Source organism: Dipodomys spectabilis, unplaced genomic scaffold (assembly GCF_019054845.1).
Source record: "Dipodomys spectabilis isolate Male_0828 unplaced genomic scaffold, ASM1905484v1 ptg000096l, whole genome shotgun sequence".
Taxonomy (NCBI): domain Eukaryota; kingdom Metazoa; phylum Chordata; class Mammalia; order Rodentia; family Heteromyidae; genus Dipodomys; species Dipodomys spectabilis.
The window spans coordinates 26,165,194-26,181,665 of record NW_024870773.1 but is presented as its reverse complement, the minus strand read 5'-3'; the positions used below and the strand labels follow the sequence as shown (position 1 = coordinate 26,181,665).

Sequence of the window (16,472 nt, the reverse complement as noted above, 5' to 3'; positions counted from 1 at the left end):
TTCTGATGGCTAGGAACCCGGGTTCTCTTCCAAGTTTTGCCAAAGTACCACTGTTCACATCTTCTTTTCAGTAAGCACACATACACAAAGCAAGGTATGTATATATGACTGGAAGAGTTTAAATGTTCTAGACATGTCCCATTGTATCACAGGTCGTGAGTTGGGGATGAGGATAGGAAGGAAAAAAGAGAGAAAAAAAGGAGAGAAGGAGAAAGAACGGCAATGTAAAACAGAAAAGATACCAGGTGCTGGTGGTTATGCCTGTAATGCTAGCTACTCAAGAGGCTGAGAAATGAAGATCATGCTGAAAGCCAGCATGGGAAGGAAAGTCCATGTGACGTATCTCCTATTAACCACCCAAAAAGCCAGAAGTGGAGTTGTAGCTCAAATGGTAGAGTTCTAGTCCTGAGCACAAAAAGCTCAGGGACTCAGGGACAGCATCCAGGCCCCGAGTTCAAGCTCCAGGACCAACACAAAAAGAAATAAAATAAAACAAATGATAAAGATGACATCATAAATTTCATTCTTGACTTGCTGATCAAATATAAAATGAAGGTACTATTAAGTAGAACTATTAAACTTGACAAGGGTAAAGTTGTTCATGAATCAGGGTACATGTGTATGGTTTACTACATCCACATGAAAAGCCTGCATCTGCAGCTAAACAGAGATGTTTTTTAAAAAGCAGGCTATAGGTCAAGGGGCGTGGTGGTAAAGAACAAGGCTTAGCATGGCCCAGTTACCATGACAACCACCCAGACAGTCAGCCTGGCCTCCTCTTAAACACTTCCTGAAATGATGACTAATGGTACAAGGCAGTTCAGGGCCTGATATCTTCTAGCTGACTTGTCCAAGTAAGAACAAGAGTTGGGACACTCATTCTTTACATGTGGCTGACCACGCTGAATATGTCACAATAAGTCAACTCATCATATTACTCTAGGAGAAGCCATAGACTTTTGGGCTCTTGTCTGCTACTGTCTTAGGTTTTAGGGCATTTGTAGGAGCTGTTAAGTTTCTGTGGAATCAGAACATGAAGCTGTGGACAGGGGAAATTCCTTTTCTTTCTTCTTGTGCCACAATTCCACCTTATTTGTTGAGATGGGGTCGGTAACTTTTCTCCCAGGGTTGGCCTCAAACCTAGATCTTTCTAATGTCTATCTCCTGAGCAAGGGGATTATAGGCAGAGCCACTGTGCCTGGCCCTTCTTAGTTCTTAATGAAGTACTTATGAAAGAGAAATAGTTTCTTCACAGCAAATCTGGCAATGTGCCATTTGCTGAAATGAATGGAGCTGCAGGAGTGGTAGAAGCATGTGTTAATTGCTTCTGCGTGAAAATTAAGCACATCCAGAGTCAGAATTCTTGCTTATCAGCCGTTTTTCTCCTATCTTCAGTATTTGTTGGAAATGTATCTTAACATTCTCCATGAGGATGGGCAAGATGATTCTTCTAAGAGGCCAACTTGGAAATTGGCCTGAGCTGGTTTAAAGCATTGAAACTAGGAGGGAAAGCAAGACCTCAGGGTGACGTGCCCTTTCTCCTTGCCTTGCTGTGGGCTCCTCTGCTACGGACATAATCTCCCTGACTGGGGTTAATTTCTGCTTGTATTCTCTGAAGGCGAAGTTTTGGATCTTAGGCACCACATAGGCTTATGGGCTTACTTTGGCCAATGGTTGCCTGGAGACCAGAGGTGCGGTTGCTGCAACTCTTAGCAAATCTCTTCCCATCTGAAATTGCTGATCTCTCTCTCTCCTCCTGTTGACGTGGGGTTGGTGTAGGATATACTTACAGCGAATCACTGCCTCGATGTAAAAATAGAAAGTGGAGACCTACCCCCGAATCTGTGTATATCTAAGATTCATATTTCACCTTTCTGGTTCCTATTTACACACTTATCTTCAAGCCAGCAACTTTTAGATTACTGGATCCCTGCCATGCGCTGCTTGACAAAGTCACATGGGGAAAGGGGTGGACATTACTCTGAGAGAGTGACAAGATACTCCACATGAGGATGCTGGACAAGAAGCAATGTCCGCCCCTAGGCGCTCTATCCTAGCTGACGGAATGTCCTCAGGTGGGCTGCACTGTGGACTGGAGCCTCCTTTTATAACTGTTACATTTCTGTTACCTTAGATGATGGGTGACAGGTTCTCTTTAACACTGTTTTGGCAGTACTGTGGTTTGAGCTCAGGGGCGAGTACCTACGAAGCAGACATCTTACTGCTGGCCAATGTCATGTCTAGCTGGGGTGGACTCTGTATGCACTGGATGCTGTCCTTCCAGACCACGTTTCGTACCTCTTGATCTAGTGCGTTCTCACAATAAATTCCCTGTCACTGATACCTAGGTGCAACCTGATTCTCTCTCTTTCTCTCCCCCCTCCCCCCTTCTCTGCCAGTCCTGGGGCTTGAACTGTGGGCCTGGGTGCTATCCCTGAGCTCCTTTTGCTCAAGGCTAGCACTTTACCACTTGAGCCACAGCATCATTTCTGGCTTTTTAAAATGATTAATTGGAGATAAGAGTCTCACAGACTTTCCTGCCCGGGCTGGCTTCAAACTGCGATCCTCTGATCTCAACCTCCTGAGTAGCTAGGATTAGAGATGTGAGCCACCAATGCCCACTACACCCAGCCCCCATTCTCTTTATGGCTAGGATTACAGGTGAAGCCACCAGGCCTGGTCCAGACACACTGTTGTAAGAACAAGGTCACAAATAACATAGAACACTTCACGTTCAATGTGCTTTCCTGTGTGTGGTGCCCTGCTCCTCAGGTGGCCACACAAGACTCATGATGACCTGCCCACGTGCCGTACAGGGCTGTGTCTTGTCAAGCCCACTTGCTGACCAAGTACTGGTATTGTGGTAAGAAGACTGCTCACATGCTTGGCGCAAACATTGCTGAGTGGCCTTCTGCTCCATAGGGCTGCTTCCCTCCAGCACACCTCGAGCACAACTGCATTTACTGGGAGGAAGTAGGTTCTTCTGGGGAGTTTGCGGCCATGTGGGGGGCTGGTGAACGGGGGGGGTCTAGGAACCCCCTGGGCCTAGCCCCAGTGAGCCTGGCGCTCCCAGCATGGCTTGGCGGCCCTAGGTTGCGTCACGCGGTGCTTTCCCACATACCTGGTTGCTTCTGCCGCGGCTTAGGTAGGTTGGTGACACAGGTGTGCGGGCACATGAGCACGTTGCAGGGGTGCAGAGAGCCCTCCAGGAAGAGCTGCTTCGTTTCCGACAAGTGGATTCCCCCAAGCGGGGTTTTGGGGAGCGTGTTTGCTGGTACCAAGGCCAGGCAATACACCCCAACCTGATGTATGCTGTCAATTGCCTAGAAAATTAAGAAAGAGATAATGTTGAAACAGGGGCTACTAAGCCACACACACACAACCACACACACACACGTATCATTATCATTCTGTTGGCAGTACCACAGATTGGGCTTGGCATTTCCTGAGTGCCCTACCACTTCAGCCATGTTCTGAGTCTCTGCTTTTATTTTGCTTTTGAGATGGGGTCTCTCTAATATTGCTTAGGCTAGTCTTGAACTTGCAATCCCCTGCCTTTGTATCCTGAGGAGCTGGGATTACAGGTGTGCACCACCACACTCCCTGCTTTTAGAAAATATTTATACACACAAAATGTTGTTTCTGTGATGTGAAGATGTGATGTGAAGAGGCCTTTGAGTATAAAAATGGCCAGGCAAAGAGCTTTCTCAGTAAACTTACCACACTGAGTAATTTGACACATAAGACTAGTGGAAGATCATAAAACACAAAAAAAGGGAATTTGGAAAAAAGAGAATATTCTCAAGATCCTAACAACAACAGCAAACCTTCCCCGTGCCCTTCCTTCTCAGTATGAGGGTAGGGACTGGCTTTGCAATTCCCGGCATGTTTCCTCCACCCCCCTGTCCTCAGTTTGCTTCCTGTGAACCCCATGGATGGGTTTCCTGTCCAGTGGGGGATAGGAGGAAAGGGGAGGAGAACCACATAGCAAACATGGAGCCCACAGGGAAGAGCCATGAGCTACAGTGAGCACGGGGAGCAGGAAGGTAGGAGAGGCAGGCAGCGCCGGGTGAGGCTGTGTGACCTGGAGCACCCTGCTCATCCACTGGAAGCTGTCTTCCTCCGTGGAGTCTGGCCTCTGCTCTGCCACGATCACTATCCTTTCATCGTGAAGGACGGTCACTGAGAACACGGCTATCCTGCGGGACAGAGGGGAACGCGCAGTGAGCAATGGAGGTGAGGAATTCAGAACCCTGGTTAATTAGGGAGTGAGGGGCTCACAGGTGCCTGCGCAGACGCAAACTCATCCCAAAGCCCACACACGGGCAGTGCGAGCAGGACTCGGGGCCTCTTGAGTGTCATTCGCGGCTCCATGGAGGTCTGAGCACTATAGGACAAGGCTTGCTCCTTTGGGAATGGACAGGAGGAGCTCTCCATGGGAACTGCTGACACCCGAGATGTCCTGCGGCTCACTTCTCAAGTCTGCATCTGTGAACTCATATTCTCCGCAGCAGCAAAGATTTCTGCTTGCACCTAACGGGTCCCTGCTGAGTCTGCTGCTCTGTGTGGCCAGCACAGAGATCTGGCCACTCTACTGCGCCTCCTTTGCAGAAACAGACCCTGGTTGTTGAGAGAATTCCAAGGTAGCCAAGTTATACCGGAGCTGGAGCTTTCTGGAGTCCTGTTAGCTTCCTAAACTAAATCAAACGGAAGACGTTGCAGACCTCCTTCGAAGTGGCATCTGCCTCAGGAGCTCTCAGCTCTCTATTATAGAATTGCTGATTCAAAAAGTTTTGCGCATGTGTATTTTTATTTAGTTTATAGGTTAATTTAATGGAAGCATATGTAGGGGGCTCCGGAAATCTCTATAAACCCTTGCATACGCACAATGGAGATGAACTCCCGGTGCTCCAGTAGCTCAGACCATTTGGGAGGGGAAACTACGTCAAAGTGAGCTGAAGGCATGGGTGCAACCTCTCAACTCTTCGTAACGAGGAGTCGGCTACAGGGCAGCATTCCGAGTTCACAGACGGGCGCGACCCACCTTCCTCGGTAGACAAATTTCATGGGCTCCACGGCCAGGGCTGTCGCCACGACGTCGTCAGCGTTGTGTCTCCGCCCGCTGACCACCATCAGGCCATCCATCTTGCCCACCACAAAGACCAGGCCCCCAGGGCCGACGAAGCCCAGCAAGCCCGTCCTGATAAACGGATACTCGCTGATGGGGGCCCCGGAGCTCGTCATGGGAAAGACCTGGGCAGAAGTGATCTCCAGTCAAGACGTCTTTTCAGGTCTGCAGGTCCCATCTGTCCCACATCCTGAGGTTCTGGTGACAGCGCGTAACTTCTGCTTGACACCCGACTGACATGGGAACACCCTCCCATGCCCTCTGTGCCCACCTAACCCAAGCAGGGTACTGTGCCTGCAGGCCTGGGCCATGCCCAGAGGCCCGGGGCCGACTCCTCCCCCAGGACAGAGCCTACAAAAGCCTGAGCCAGAAATGATTACATGAGGCTAAAAAGACCTGTTTGTTTCTCTGTGTATGAGCTGAGGTCTAATGGAGAACTGAGGTACATTTTAAGCAACATACGTTACTAGCAACATACATAACTGATCCTTATTCATTCAAATATTATTTTTCCTTATTGCAACTAAGTGGAAAAGAAAAAAAAGCAAAGAAGGCAAATTATGTATGACTGAACAGTGAGCTCCTTTCCCTTGTACTCTGCCGAGGAATCGCATAGACTTATTTATACTGTACTCAGCTCAGGTTCACGCTCAACGCATCTGTCCTAGCCAGGCACCATCACAAATGGTATACTCAAAATTCTAGACATTCAGGAATTATCTCCAAACAATGTATACTGCCTTACACCCAACCCAGTAAAAAGGCAGAAGAAATTCTGAGAGTGCTGTGATGCAGCATGAACGCCTGAGCCCGCAAGCCGAACCTCGCTGGGATCTCTGCTCATGGGTAGCACATGCGCACACCACACAGCCCCCCATGCAGGCCGCCCCTCAACACAGGTCCACACACCTACGCCCTTCTCGTGTGAATGGCACCTGCGCCGCCCACATCCTCCTTCGGGGAGATCATTATGGAACCCTTTGCTTGGGTTCTCCTGAGTTTGCGCCTGCCTGAGTCGCTTCGGCTGTGAGGCTGTGAAGAGGGGGCCGGCCGGTTTCCCAAGCCAGGCCATCCACATCTCATCTTCCAGTAGCCGCTTTGTCAACTGGCTCTTGTGTGACACAGCAAATAGAAGGAGACCCAGCTTTTTAAGAAACTGCACTTACTCTTTTAGTGATAAGGTCAGAAAGGTGCTGGTAAACCAAATGTATCAAAGACAAAACCAGCAGGAAAGGGTATAGACCATTTGGGTTGAAGAATTGTCACTGTGGAATACTCTTTGGTTTCTGTGTACCAGGCTATGTGCAGGAGTTCATGGCCAGCCTACCTCAAACGTGTTCTTCGTCATACCGGACAGCCCATAATACGATGTCCCCGTGGCAACGGCACACACACAGAGCTCCCCAATCTCGTCTGTTCTGCACAACTGGGGGATGCCATCCGGCTTCACCGAACACATGATGGCTGAAAGCAAACCCGGGAGACACAGAGAATGTGGGAGAGGGATTAATGCACACATGAATATGCAGGAAGCTGCAAATAGAAGCAGTATCTGGAAGGAAACCAAGGATCACACACAGTCAGGTACCCATTCTCCCTAAACCAAGTCATGATGTCTCACGCTATAGCAGGATGTCAGGTTCCACTGTTGTGACATCGATCATTTCAACTGCTTTAATTTTAATTGTAAATTGTATTTAAAGGGAACAACATACTTGCCATTTAGGTACAAAGAACACAAATATCACCAGCAAAATCTCTGCCATACACACAGTGTTGGCACACCAGCGTCCTGCATACCACCATCAATCACAAGTGTGACTGGCAAACCAGGAGCCTGGGGTCTGAGAGGTGGCAGAAAGAGCCAGAGACCATCCCAGGTTGGAGTGAAGGCTCGAAGAAGTACAGCCAGAGGAAACATGAAAAGTTCAAAGTTAACTTGACTCACAGTAAGGAAAGTTCACATCAGAACTGCACAGAACTATTCACCGATCAGATTAATGAAAATAAAAAAGGCTGACAACACACCATCCACCATGGCAGGAATATACATCCTCATGGACTTTCTGAAAGACTAACAGAGTATTAACAGAAAGTTGTGGGCATCTTGCATTGAAGTAAACTCCCACACCTTACACAGATAGGGTTCCTCACCATATCAGGCAAAAGCCAAGTGTGAAGCTCACCCAAAAGTGGAGGGTATAAATTATTAAATATGTATTCAAACCTTACAACTCCACATCACTACAAAAGAACACATTCTTTATGTGCTAAGAAACTCAAAGATACAAAACATGAAGGTTATTGCTCTATAATTATGTGAATAACAGACAACAACAACAAAAAAAGCCACCCAAGAAAGGACACAAACACACATCCATGAAGGGTGTGCGTTCCTTTCTAGGTACTGAAAGGAAACCCGAGGCCTGTGGATCACTCAAGTGGAAAAAGGGAATGTTCTCTCTGTGAATCTTTGGATGCTTCCACCATGGGGATCTATTTATTTGAAAGCTAGTTATTAAGGAAAACTAAAAGAAAGAAAGGCAGGAAGAAATGGAGCCAGGATGTCCTGGCCTACTCTACTGTGACACAGAGTCTGAAGGAATCTGAAGGTGTCCACAAAGTTTTAGGAACTGCACGGGATTCCAATGTCTGCTTTTGTTTCCTTTATGCTCTACCCGGGGCAGCAGAAAGGCCAGACCCCTTCTGGCGAGAGCTCAGCCTACCTTGTCATGGATTCAGGCAGAGGAAATCTACCTGAGATGCCACGAGGCACCCTGGGCCGCCTTGGAGAGCTCTTGGTCACCCTGTGTGTCGTGAGTGCTGGTTGCACAGTGAGATGTTCACATGAGACCTGCCGACTTTATTTGGAGGTGCCCCGTGGGGCTCCAAGAAGGAAATACAGATCCAGTGGGAAGGGGCCTGGGCTCCCATCTTAGACAATAAATAGCAGGGAGCCTACATGCTACCATGTGTGGTCCTGCAAGAACTGGAAGAGCATGCAGGCTGGACACCCAGGCGGGCACAGCGGGACGAGAATCCTATGACTGGGGGTTGTCTCTGATCATTTGTGGAAATTGTTTATGTGTGTTTATTATAAGAGGGCCATCTCATGAGTCACACAGACTTGTGTTCCTCAGTCTGCACACACAGGGCAAGTGTGGCTCAGAAGCCTATGGTGCCTTTGGGGAAGTTGGATGGGGGTAGTCAGCTCTGGAGTGGCAGCGGGGAGGCTGCCTTGGCCAGTGTGGGTGCAGAGCCAGCCCGCCACAATTCCCTCCTGGGATGAAGGTTCCAGAATGCCCAAATGCCCCTCCAGCTGCTCAGATAGTTTCCATTTTCTGTTCTCAGGAGAGTATTGCCTTAAGCATTTGAAGCTTAAGGAGGAGAGTTCTGAGCCCTAGGAAGTCAGGTGGGTGCAGTGAGGAGCGCACTCACCTCCAGGCATGACGAGGCCCACATCCTGCACTGTAAGCACTGAGAGCTTCTCCTCAGAGTCCACACGGATCACACCATATGTCAGCCCGTGCATGGACAGCACACCCCGGCCTGGTGGCTGGTTGCTGTCATCCGTGGGCCTGAAAGCAAAGCTTCAGTTGAGTGTGCGTCAACAGAGGTCGATCTGCCCACAGACTTCATGAGGTCTGCCCTGAGACCCCATCCCAAGGACAGTGCCAGCTGCTGCTGGTATGGGGGGAGGGAGGAGGGCAGGGGTACTTGTCTGTGCTCTGGGCCCTGTTAGGTCTGAATCTGAGCTTGCTGATCCAACCTTGGGGCTCCCTGGGCAGGTTCTATAACCTCAGAACAGAAAGAAAGCTCCCTGTGTCCTCCTGGCTCTCCCGCAGGACACCTGCCACAGACCAATGGGCCTGCTCATCCCTACCCCACTCCTGCTTTTCACAGGGCATGATTTTCTAGTCTTGCAAAGGGCTAAGAAGAAGGGACAATCCTAAGGCTACAGATGAGTGAGCAGAGATAACAGAAATCCTGCCTGTCCGGCCTTACTTGCGATGTGCACTGTCTAGGTTTAGGCTCCATTTTCTGAGTCCTTCTAAACTGAGATTACACCATGGCACTCTGGTGTTGAGGGTGAAGGGAGACTATCTGGGGGCAGCGCTTCATCCTGAGGGCAGCGCTCTGGAGGGAGGTGCGAGTTGCAGATAAAGCACAGTTCTGTGAACATGGCGCACCATCGTCTCCCTGCATGCAGAGGCTGCAGGGGTCCCGACCTCCCCAACTGCCCCACCCACTCCTCCCTCCAGCGCCCCAGATCATTCCCACTGGGAGCCTCTGTTTTGGCTTCTCCCTTTACCCAGAATGTTCCCTCTGCAAACATCCACAGAGCCTGCCCTCCTCTGGCCCCCTTCACTGAAGCTGGCTCAGTAATGGGACTTCCCATCTCCTCACAGAAATGCACCTGCCCAGCACACCTGTCTCCACATCCTGCACTCTCAGACTGTGTGAAAGGCCTCCTCTGTCAGTCTAACCTCCTGGGGAGCAGGCACTTAGTTGATGTCCAGCCATGTCCATCCCTGGAACCACACCTAGTGCTAAATATCTGTTGGCTAAACTGGTATTGGTGAATGAATAAAAATATTTCTAAAACCACAGCTTTTGTCTCTGATGTCTGAAGATTCCATGTGCAGCTAAGCGAGAGGCTACAATTTAGGAAAACATAGTATTTGTTTCTACAACTTTCTATGTATAAATTTTTAATGTGGTTTTAAGATCTTAAAGTTGGACTATAAATGTGAGTTTCCTGTTTAACATTAATGCATGAAAGGGTTTATAATAAGTCTCAAGACATAACTAGGGCAATATAAAACCTAAAACGTACAAGAGAAGATCTTGTTTGAATAATGTACTGAAAACACAGAAGTAAAAATAACAGTTACTCTATCTACAGGAACTAAAACAGGTGGAGTTAACCAGAGATAAATGTCTGCCTAAATAATAAAAACGTAAGAAAGCCTGGATGTGATGAGCTCAAACTGTCTATTATCCTTCTGGCCTTTGCTTTCCCAAAGACTCTCAACAAATCAAAACTCTAAAAACAAAAAGTTCTCATTTCTCTGCCTATCACAACAGTCCTCCAGAGATTCAAGATGAAAGTCAGAAATTATAAGCTGTAGGCGAAATGATCTCCCTGCCTTAGTACCCAAGATGTGATCTTACTTGTAAATAGGCCCCTTATAGATGCAAGAAGGCAAGACCGGTGGACCTTTCCAATACTGGTGTCCTCGTGAGAAGAGGGGCACACAGACACTAGGATGTCAGAGGCAGACAGGAGTCTAAGTCAAGGCAGGCTGAGGCCGCTGGAGTGGGGCTCAGAGCAGATCTCTCCTCCCTTTCAGAAGGAACCAACCCTGTCAATACCAACTGTGGACGTCAGCCACCAGAATGAGAGCATAAACTTATGTTCTTTAAAATTAGCTTGTGGTTATTTGTTATGATAGCCTGAGGAATTTTATATACGATCTTAACAAATACATGCTTATTAATTTGCAGATAATTTAGAGTTGGACTTACTCATTTAAAAATCTGCACATTAGCAAAATCTTGTAGTGGCCATGACTATCCCAGGTTCCAGAAGATTCTGGAAACAGTATGTGGTAGCTAGAAGTTCTGCAGACTAAGAGCCAGGAAGACAGTCCTCTTTTAGGATCTAATCATGTGACCTTTGTTACCTTAATTATGAGAGCCTCCTTTTTATATCTAACAATAGTTGAGAAGTTAAACCTGCAAATTTAACATCTGGAGTTCATAAACGGTGTTTGTGATAGGAAATTTTGTATTATGTTTATAAGATGAGAATTATGAGGATGGAATGTATTCATACGGCATGTAAATGAAGGATACTAACCTTTTGGTTATTTAATCTACCACTATACATTCATGTTTAATAGACTGCCTTGAGAGTCAGGAAACTCAAGCAATCCCAGGGGCCTTTTCTCTCAGAGGTGCAAGGCACACTTGCAAAGGCAGGTGGGCAGGCATTTGCAGCCCTGGACCCAAAGGCAGGGCAAAGGCAGAGTCCACGTCAGCCCCACAGCCCACCATCTCCCTCCCAGACATTTTCCTGCTCCAGACCAAGGACCCCCTGCACACCTTGGTTCATGACAGCTTTTAACGAAAATACAAAAGCACATGGTTTGAGTCACACAGCCTACATTCTTTGCACAAACAAAGCAACTATTAGGGCAAAAAGAGCCAAGGCCCTATTTCTGTCCCACCTGCCTTGCAATCCTGTCCCTGTCCTAACAGCAATCTGTCAACCTCTCCTATGAGAAGCCTCGGTGTTGGACATGCAGCCTCATATTGACTACATACATAAACAAATACTTGAGTTTTTAAAGACAGCCAGAATGACAATATGCATATTCTTCTGCAACTTGCTGTTTTCACCAAATACATCTGCATGTCTTTCCATGTGAATCTGTGTGTTTGCACAAATAGGGTGTGTATGTGCAGACAGACACCTATGAATTCAACTGTCTTAACTATTACACAGTGTACAACGATGCAAGCAGATGATCATTTATTTCACTTAATTTTCATGCAGCGGGAAACCTTTCTAGCTATACCTGTGCAAAGACAACCAAAGAATCAAAACCCGTCTATGCTGGAGGAAGCCTCCAGGCAGCCAACACTAATCATCAAACTTTAACACTTCCCCCAACTTGGTAAGGAAACATTTCTCATTGTCTCAGTCTGTGTTGCCTAGAGAATTAACCCAGTTAGGGTATCTTTCTTTCTCCTTTACTGTTTCTTTAGGAAATCAAAATTCTAAAGAGATAGACCAAAGAGGGCAAGTAAAAAATACTGATGAGCAGAACTCGTGGAGATCAGAAACATTTAATAATTAATAACAGTAGATTAAGCACTGGCTGTCAACGACAGAGACTCATTTGTCAATTTCCAGAGTCAGCTTTGAGATGGAACGATCCTATGATGACTGGCGCAGTTCCGCATTTCTCACAAAGAATGAGTTACGAGAAGAATCAGTTCAGCAATTTCCAGGGATGTACACTGGCAGTTTCTATCCTTAGAGACAGAAGGAGGAAAATGCACAGCTACGTGCCTGTGCTGGACACATGAGGGGTGTACCCCAAGACAACTGACTGGAGCCACAGGGTGTATGCCACTTCAAGTTATTATTTGGTAACCCCCACCACCACCATTTCCAATCTCTGTAAAACAGTTGAAACATCTTCAGCGAACCTTGTGATGCAAAACCTGAAGAAACGACGACGATGAATGTCAATGAACACATCTACAGTGTGCTCCTCCTGACTGCAGGCCAAGCCTGGCTGGGCACAGTGCGCACTCACACAGCTCAAAGAGAGTCAGGCAAGTAACGTGCAGTGTGATGATCTCCGTCCCGGAGCCTCGACTGTGGTTACCCTTGCAGGGCTTTGAAGCCATCCGTCATTCACCGAATCCTTTTGCAGGCGGGAAGGCAAAGAAAGGTCTTCCATTCCTTCCACCTCCAATTCAAGTATGTGCTCTCAGCTTAGGGACAACGGTGCATTTGGAGAGCAAACAGGGGAAGCTGCCCTTTCCTCCTCTCCTCCTCTGCTGTGCCCACTGGTGTTCGCTTGCATCACAGAACGTCATTACCGAACGTGCACAGTAATGACAGAAAGGGTCTTCACTGTAGCGGTCACAGACATGCACGTAATACTGTAATCAAGTTCTCCCCTTTATTGCTGTTTCTGAACCCTTTCCTTTTTTAAGTTTTTAGTGGGTTTCACTGTGAAGATACATAAATACCTCCCTATCCCCTTGTCCCTTGGCCCTCTTCCCTTACAACCCCCTCTCAGATGTACTTAAAGCACTGTATGCAGATGAAGCCATTCCATGCTTCCAGAGGCTTATGGTGTACCGTTGGCTGAATCCCCACAGTACAGATGTAGCTTGGAGTCCTGATCGCTCAACACAGCCTAGTCTCAAGCCAACATGAGAAAAGCTGGGAGAGGCATCCAGGGTGACAAACGACAAAGCACCCTGTGCGAACACAGAGAGGGCAAGGTGGGTACCATCCCTAGGACTGAGTAGCACACCAGAGCCCCTTGTCTGACTAGCTTACTGTTTAGACTTTGGACTTTCCTTTCTTGATGAATATACTATTTATATATGGCTTATTCTCTTATGGTCAAAAGCTAGATGGCATTACAATAACTTTTTTGCAAATTTCATTGTTTCCCTTGTCAATACTTTCCATCCTTAACAAGTAAAGTATAGGCTAGAGCCAGAAAGAACTGGGGCCACCATTGATTTTCTGGTACTAAGGTTTGAACTTGGGGTCTTATGATTGCTAGGTAGAAGATCTCCCAAGCTCCTAGAATCAAGAAAAACTTGCAAGAACAATATATCTTAAATGTAAGTGGTCAGGACAGCTCGAACAGGGAGATGCCACCTCTGTTCCTCAGCACCACATGAAGCCACGCTCTCATTCGGTCATTCTCATCCCAGAACCACTTTATGGTCAGAGAAGCTTAAAGATTTTATCTAAACTTCAGATAAAATTACAAAGTTTTCCCAGTGCCAGTGGCTCCAGCCTTTTATCTTAGCTACTCAAGAGGCTGAGATCTGAGGATCGCAGTTCAAAGCCAACCCAGGCAGGAAAGTCCATGAGACTCTTATCTCCAATAAACCACCAGAAAACCAGAGGTGGTGCTGTGGCTCAAGTGAAAGAGCACTAGCCTTGAGCTGAATTGCTCAGGGACAGTGCCCAGAGTTCAAGCCCTACAATCTACCAAAAAAAAAAATCATCTTTCTTCAGAAAGAGATCATAAAGCCTAGCTTGGTGGACCACACCTATAATCCTAGCTACTCTGGAATCTGAATTTGGGAGAACTGAGGTTCAAAGTCAGCCCAGGCAGCAAAAAGCTGAGCTGGAAGCATGATTCTAGGTGGAAGAGCACCATCCATAACCAAGAAAACCAAGCAAGAGTGCAAGGCCCTGAGCTCAAACTCCAGTACTGGAACATTCAAGAGAGATCTCCAGGGGAACTTTTCTGAGCAGTCATGAAGGTTTTAAAGCCCCATTTTAATTCACAGACTCGGGTTAACTTCTCTAAATCTGGGCCTCTGCTTATGTCCCAGGCAGAAACAAGTTAATTTTCACACACGATGTGTACGATGTGTACTGGAGAGCGGAGAGGCTCTCTCCCAGCTTCATAACTACAGATGATGACTGTGGAGACTTGGGGTAACTTCATTATTCTCTACAATGACTGTCTTAATTACTGTTATATACATAATTGTTACTGTTCATTTCTGAGTCTTCAAGGCACTGAAAGATACCTTGGAGTTAAAAAGGTCAAGAACATTTTTTTTTTAGTTGAAAAAGCTTTCACATCATAGCTTTTCAAAAAATCAATTCCATCCTCTGTATTCTAGAAATAAAATAGACTCAGACAGCAGATTTGGGGATGGAAAACAACCTCCTGATTCTTACTTTCCGATCTGTCCTTGTTTCATAATTCTACCAATGAGTTTAGGCATCACAAGTCTATGTTTCTCCAATATTTTTCTGTTTCTTGAGCAAAAAAGAGTTCAGGGCTGGGAAGGTGGCTCAGTGGTAGAGTGCTTGCCTTCCATGCATGAGGCCCTGGGTTCAATTCCTCAGCACCACATAAGCAGAAAAAGCTGGAAGTGGCGCTGTGGCTCAAGTGGTAGAGTGCTCACCTTGAGCTGAAGAGCTGAAGAGCCCAGGCCCAAAGTTCAGGCCCCACAACAACAACAAAAAGAGTTCATACAAAATATTATGGGATCATGACAGGAGTAAACAAGAAATCATTTTAAGGACTCACGTGTCTGAACTTTTCTGTTGCTATAAGGGAATGCCACGGACTGGTAACTTAGTGAGGGGCCGGCACCTGCCAGGGGGCTGTGCCGCATTCTAGTGGGGAGGGCACAGAGCACAGGGCAGACAGCGCCAGTGTGTCTCTTCCTCTTCTTACAAAGCCACAGCTGCCCTGAGGAGCTCCACCTACAAGTACTGTTCACGGAGGACTCTGGGGACCAACTGTCAAACACAAGGACTGCAGGGCCACGCCCAAACCACAGCGCTGAGCCACAACACAAGTCACACAGGAAGTCACAGACATCACTGAGAATAGTGCGAGCTCTTGCCATTGCCTGGCTGACACGTATGAAGACAGGCATGCCTGTAAACACACACACAGGAAGATAGGCAGACGAACAGACACACCAGCAGATAGGCACTTCTCCTGCTCTAGCTACTTGCAGTTCTCCAACTTACATTCCTGGGAGAACTCAACCACCCCACCATGAAAACTGGTAATTGTGAAGAAAGTCTTTCTCTGAAGGAAACACTGCCAGCATTAGTTCTAGGCAGGCATGGCTTGTAGCAGTCTCGGCATACCACGTAGGACTTGTCATCCAAGGCCTGGGCCCCAGTCTGCTCCCTCTCCCCTACCCTCATCTGTATCCTGCTGCCAGTGCTCAGAAAACATCTTGGCTTCCTGCCCCTGGGATGCCTGGAGGTTTCATGGATTTTGTAAACCCCACAACCTTCCAGTATGTTATCTTTCGTGTGAGAGGCATTTGGTGTGACTTATCAGAGAGACTATGTTAAGATACTCCACACCTCAGGCTGAAGCCCTAAAAGAAGCAGCTCCACAGATCCCAGGAAGGACGGCTACAGGTACCGTCCAGCTAGCCAGTGGCCTACACCTGCAGTCCTTCGGATTGATTGTATCTGTGACTTCTGCCCTCCTTGCTCATCTACATTTTCCACAGGAGAGAATCACCAAGTGATGCACGTTCCAAAAGGCCAGAAGTCTACGGTACAGAGCAAATGCATCTGCAATTTTATCTTCACTGATTACTGGAGATAATGATGAAGTATCATTTTTTAATTAAGTAGACTAAAAGCCAGCCAGCAATCAGCCGCACTGCGCTGTTTACTGGAAGTCCAATCTCTTCTTCATTACCGGGGCAGAACAAGCTATCTCTGGAAGATTATTAAACACAGGACACAATTTACTTGGGTGACAACATGAAAGAAATGTTAGTCCTTCAATCCCTTCAAACCAGGTATAATTAGTCCGCTCCAGGCCTTTCTCTGCAACAGAACTCACAATGTGACAGCCACATGCTTGTTTTCCTTTAACAAGTACCAGTATTAAACCTCATGAGAACAGCAGACTCCCCCACTGCCCCTCACAGTGGCAAACAAAGCACCCATTTTGTCTGCACCAAAAGCTACTTAAAAAGCCTTCACAGAATGTGCCAAAGCTGTTGTTATGATTTTTTTTTTTTGCAGGTCCTGGAGCTTGAACTTGATCTGTGTGCTGTCCTGTGCTTCTTTTGC

General features: G+C 47.2%; 1 protein-coding gene across 2 annotated transcripts in view; it reads right to left on the bottom strand.

Moving 5' to 3' along the window:
• Dip2c (disco interacting protein 2 homolog C) overlaps positions 1–16,472 on the bottom strand; it is a 312,795-nt gene that overhangs the window by 35,824 nt on the left and 260,499 nt on the right. For both annotated transcript variants that reach the window (XM_042686100.1, XM_042686101.1), the window contains 5 exons: positions 8,567–8,706; positions 6,456–6,592; positions 5,045–5,253; positions 4,085–4,199; positions 3,122–3,323 (listed from right to left, as the gene is read on the bottom strand). In XM_042686100.1, the coding sequence (XP_042542034.1) occupies positions 3,122–3,323; positions 4,085–4,199; positions 5,045–5,253; positions 6,456–6,592; positions 8,567–8,706 (803 nt within the window). The remainder of the gene's footprint in view (positions 1–3,121; positions 3,324–4,084; positions 4,200–5,044; positions 5,254–6,455; positions 6,593–8,566; positions 8,707–16,472) is intronic.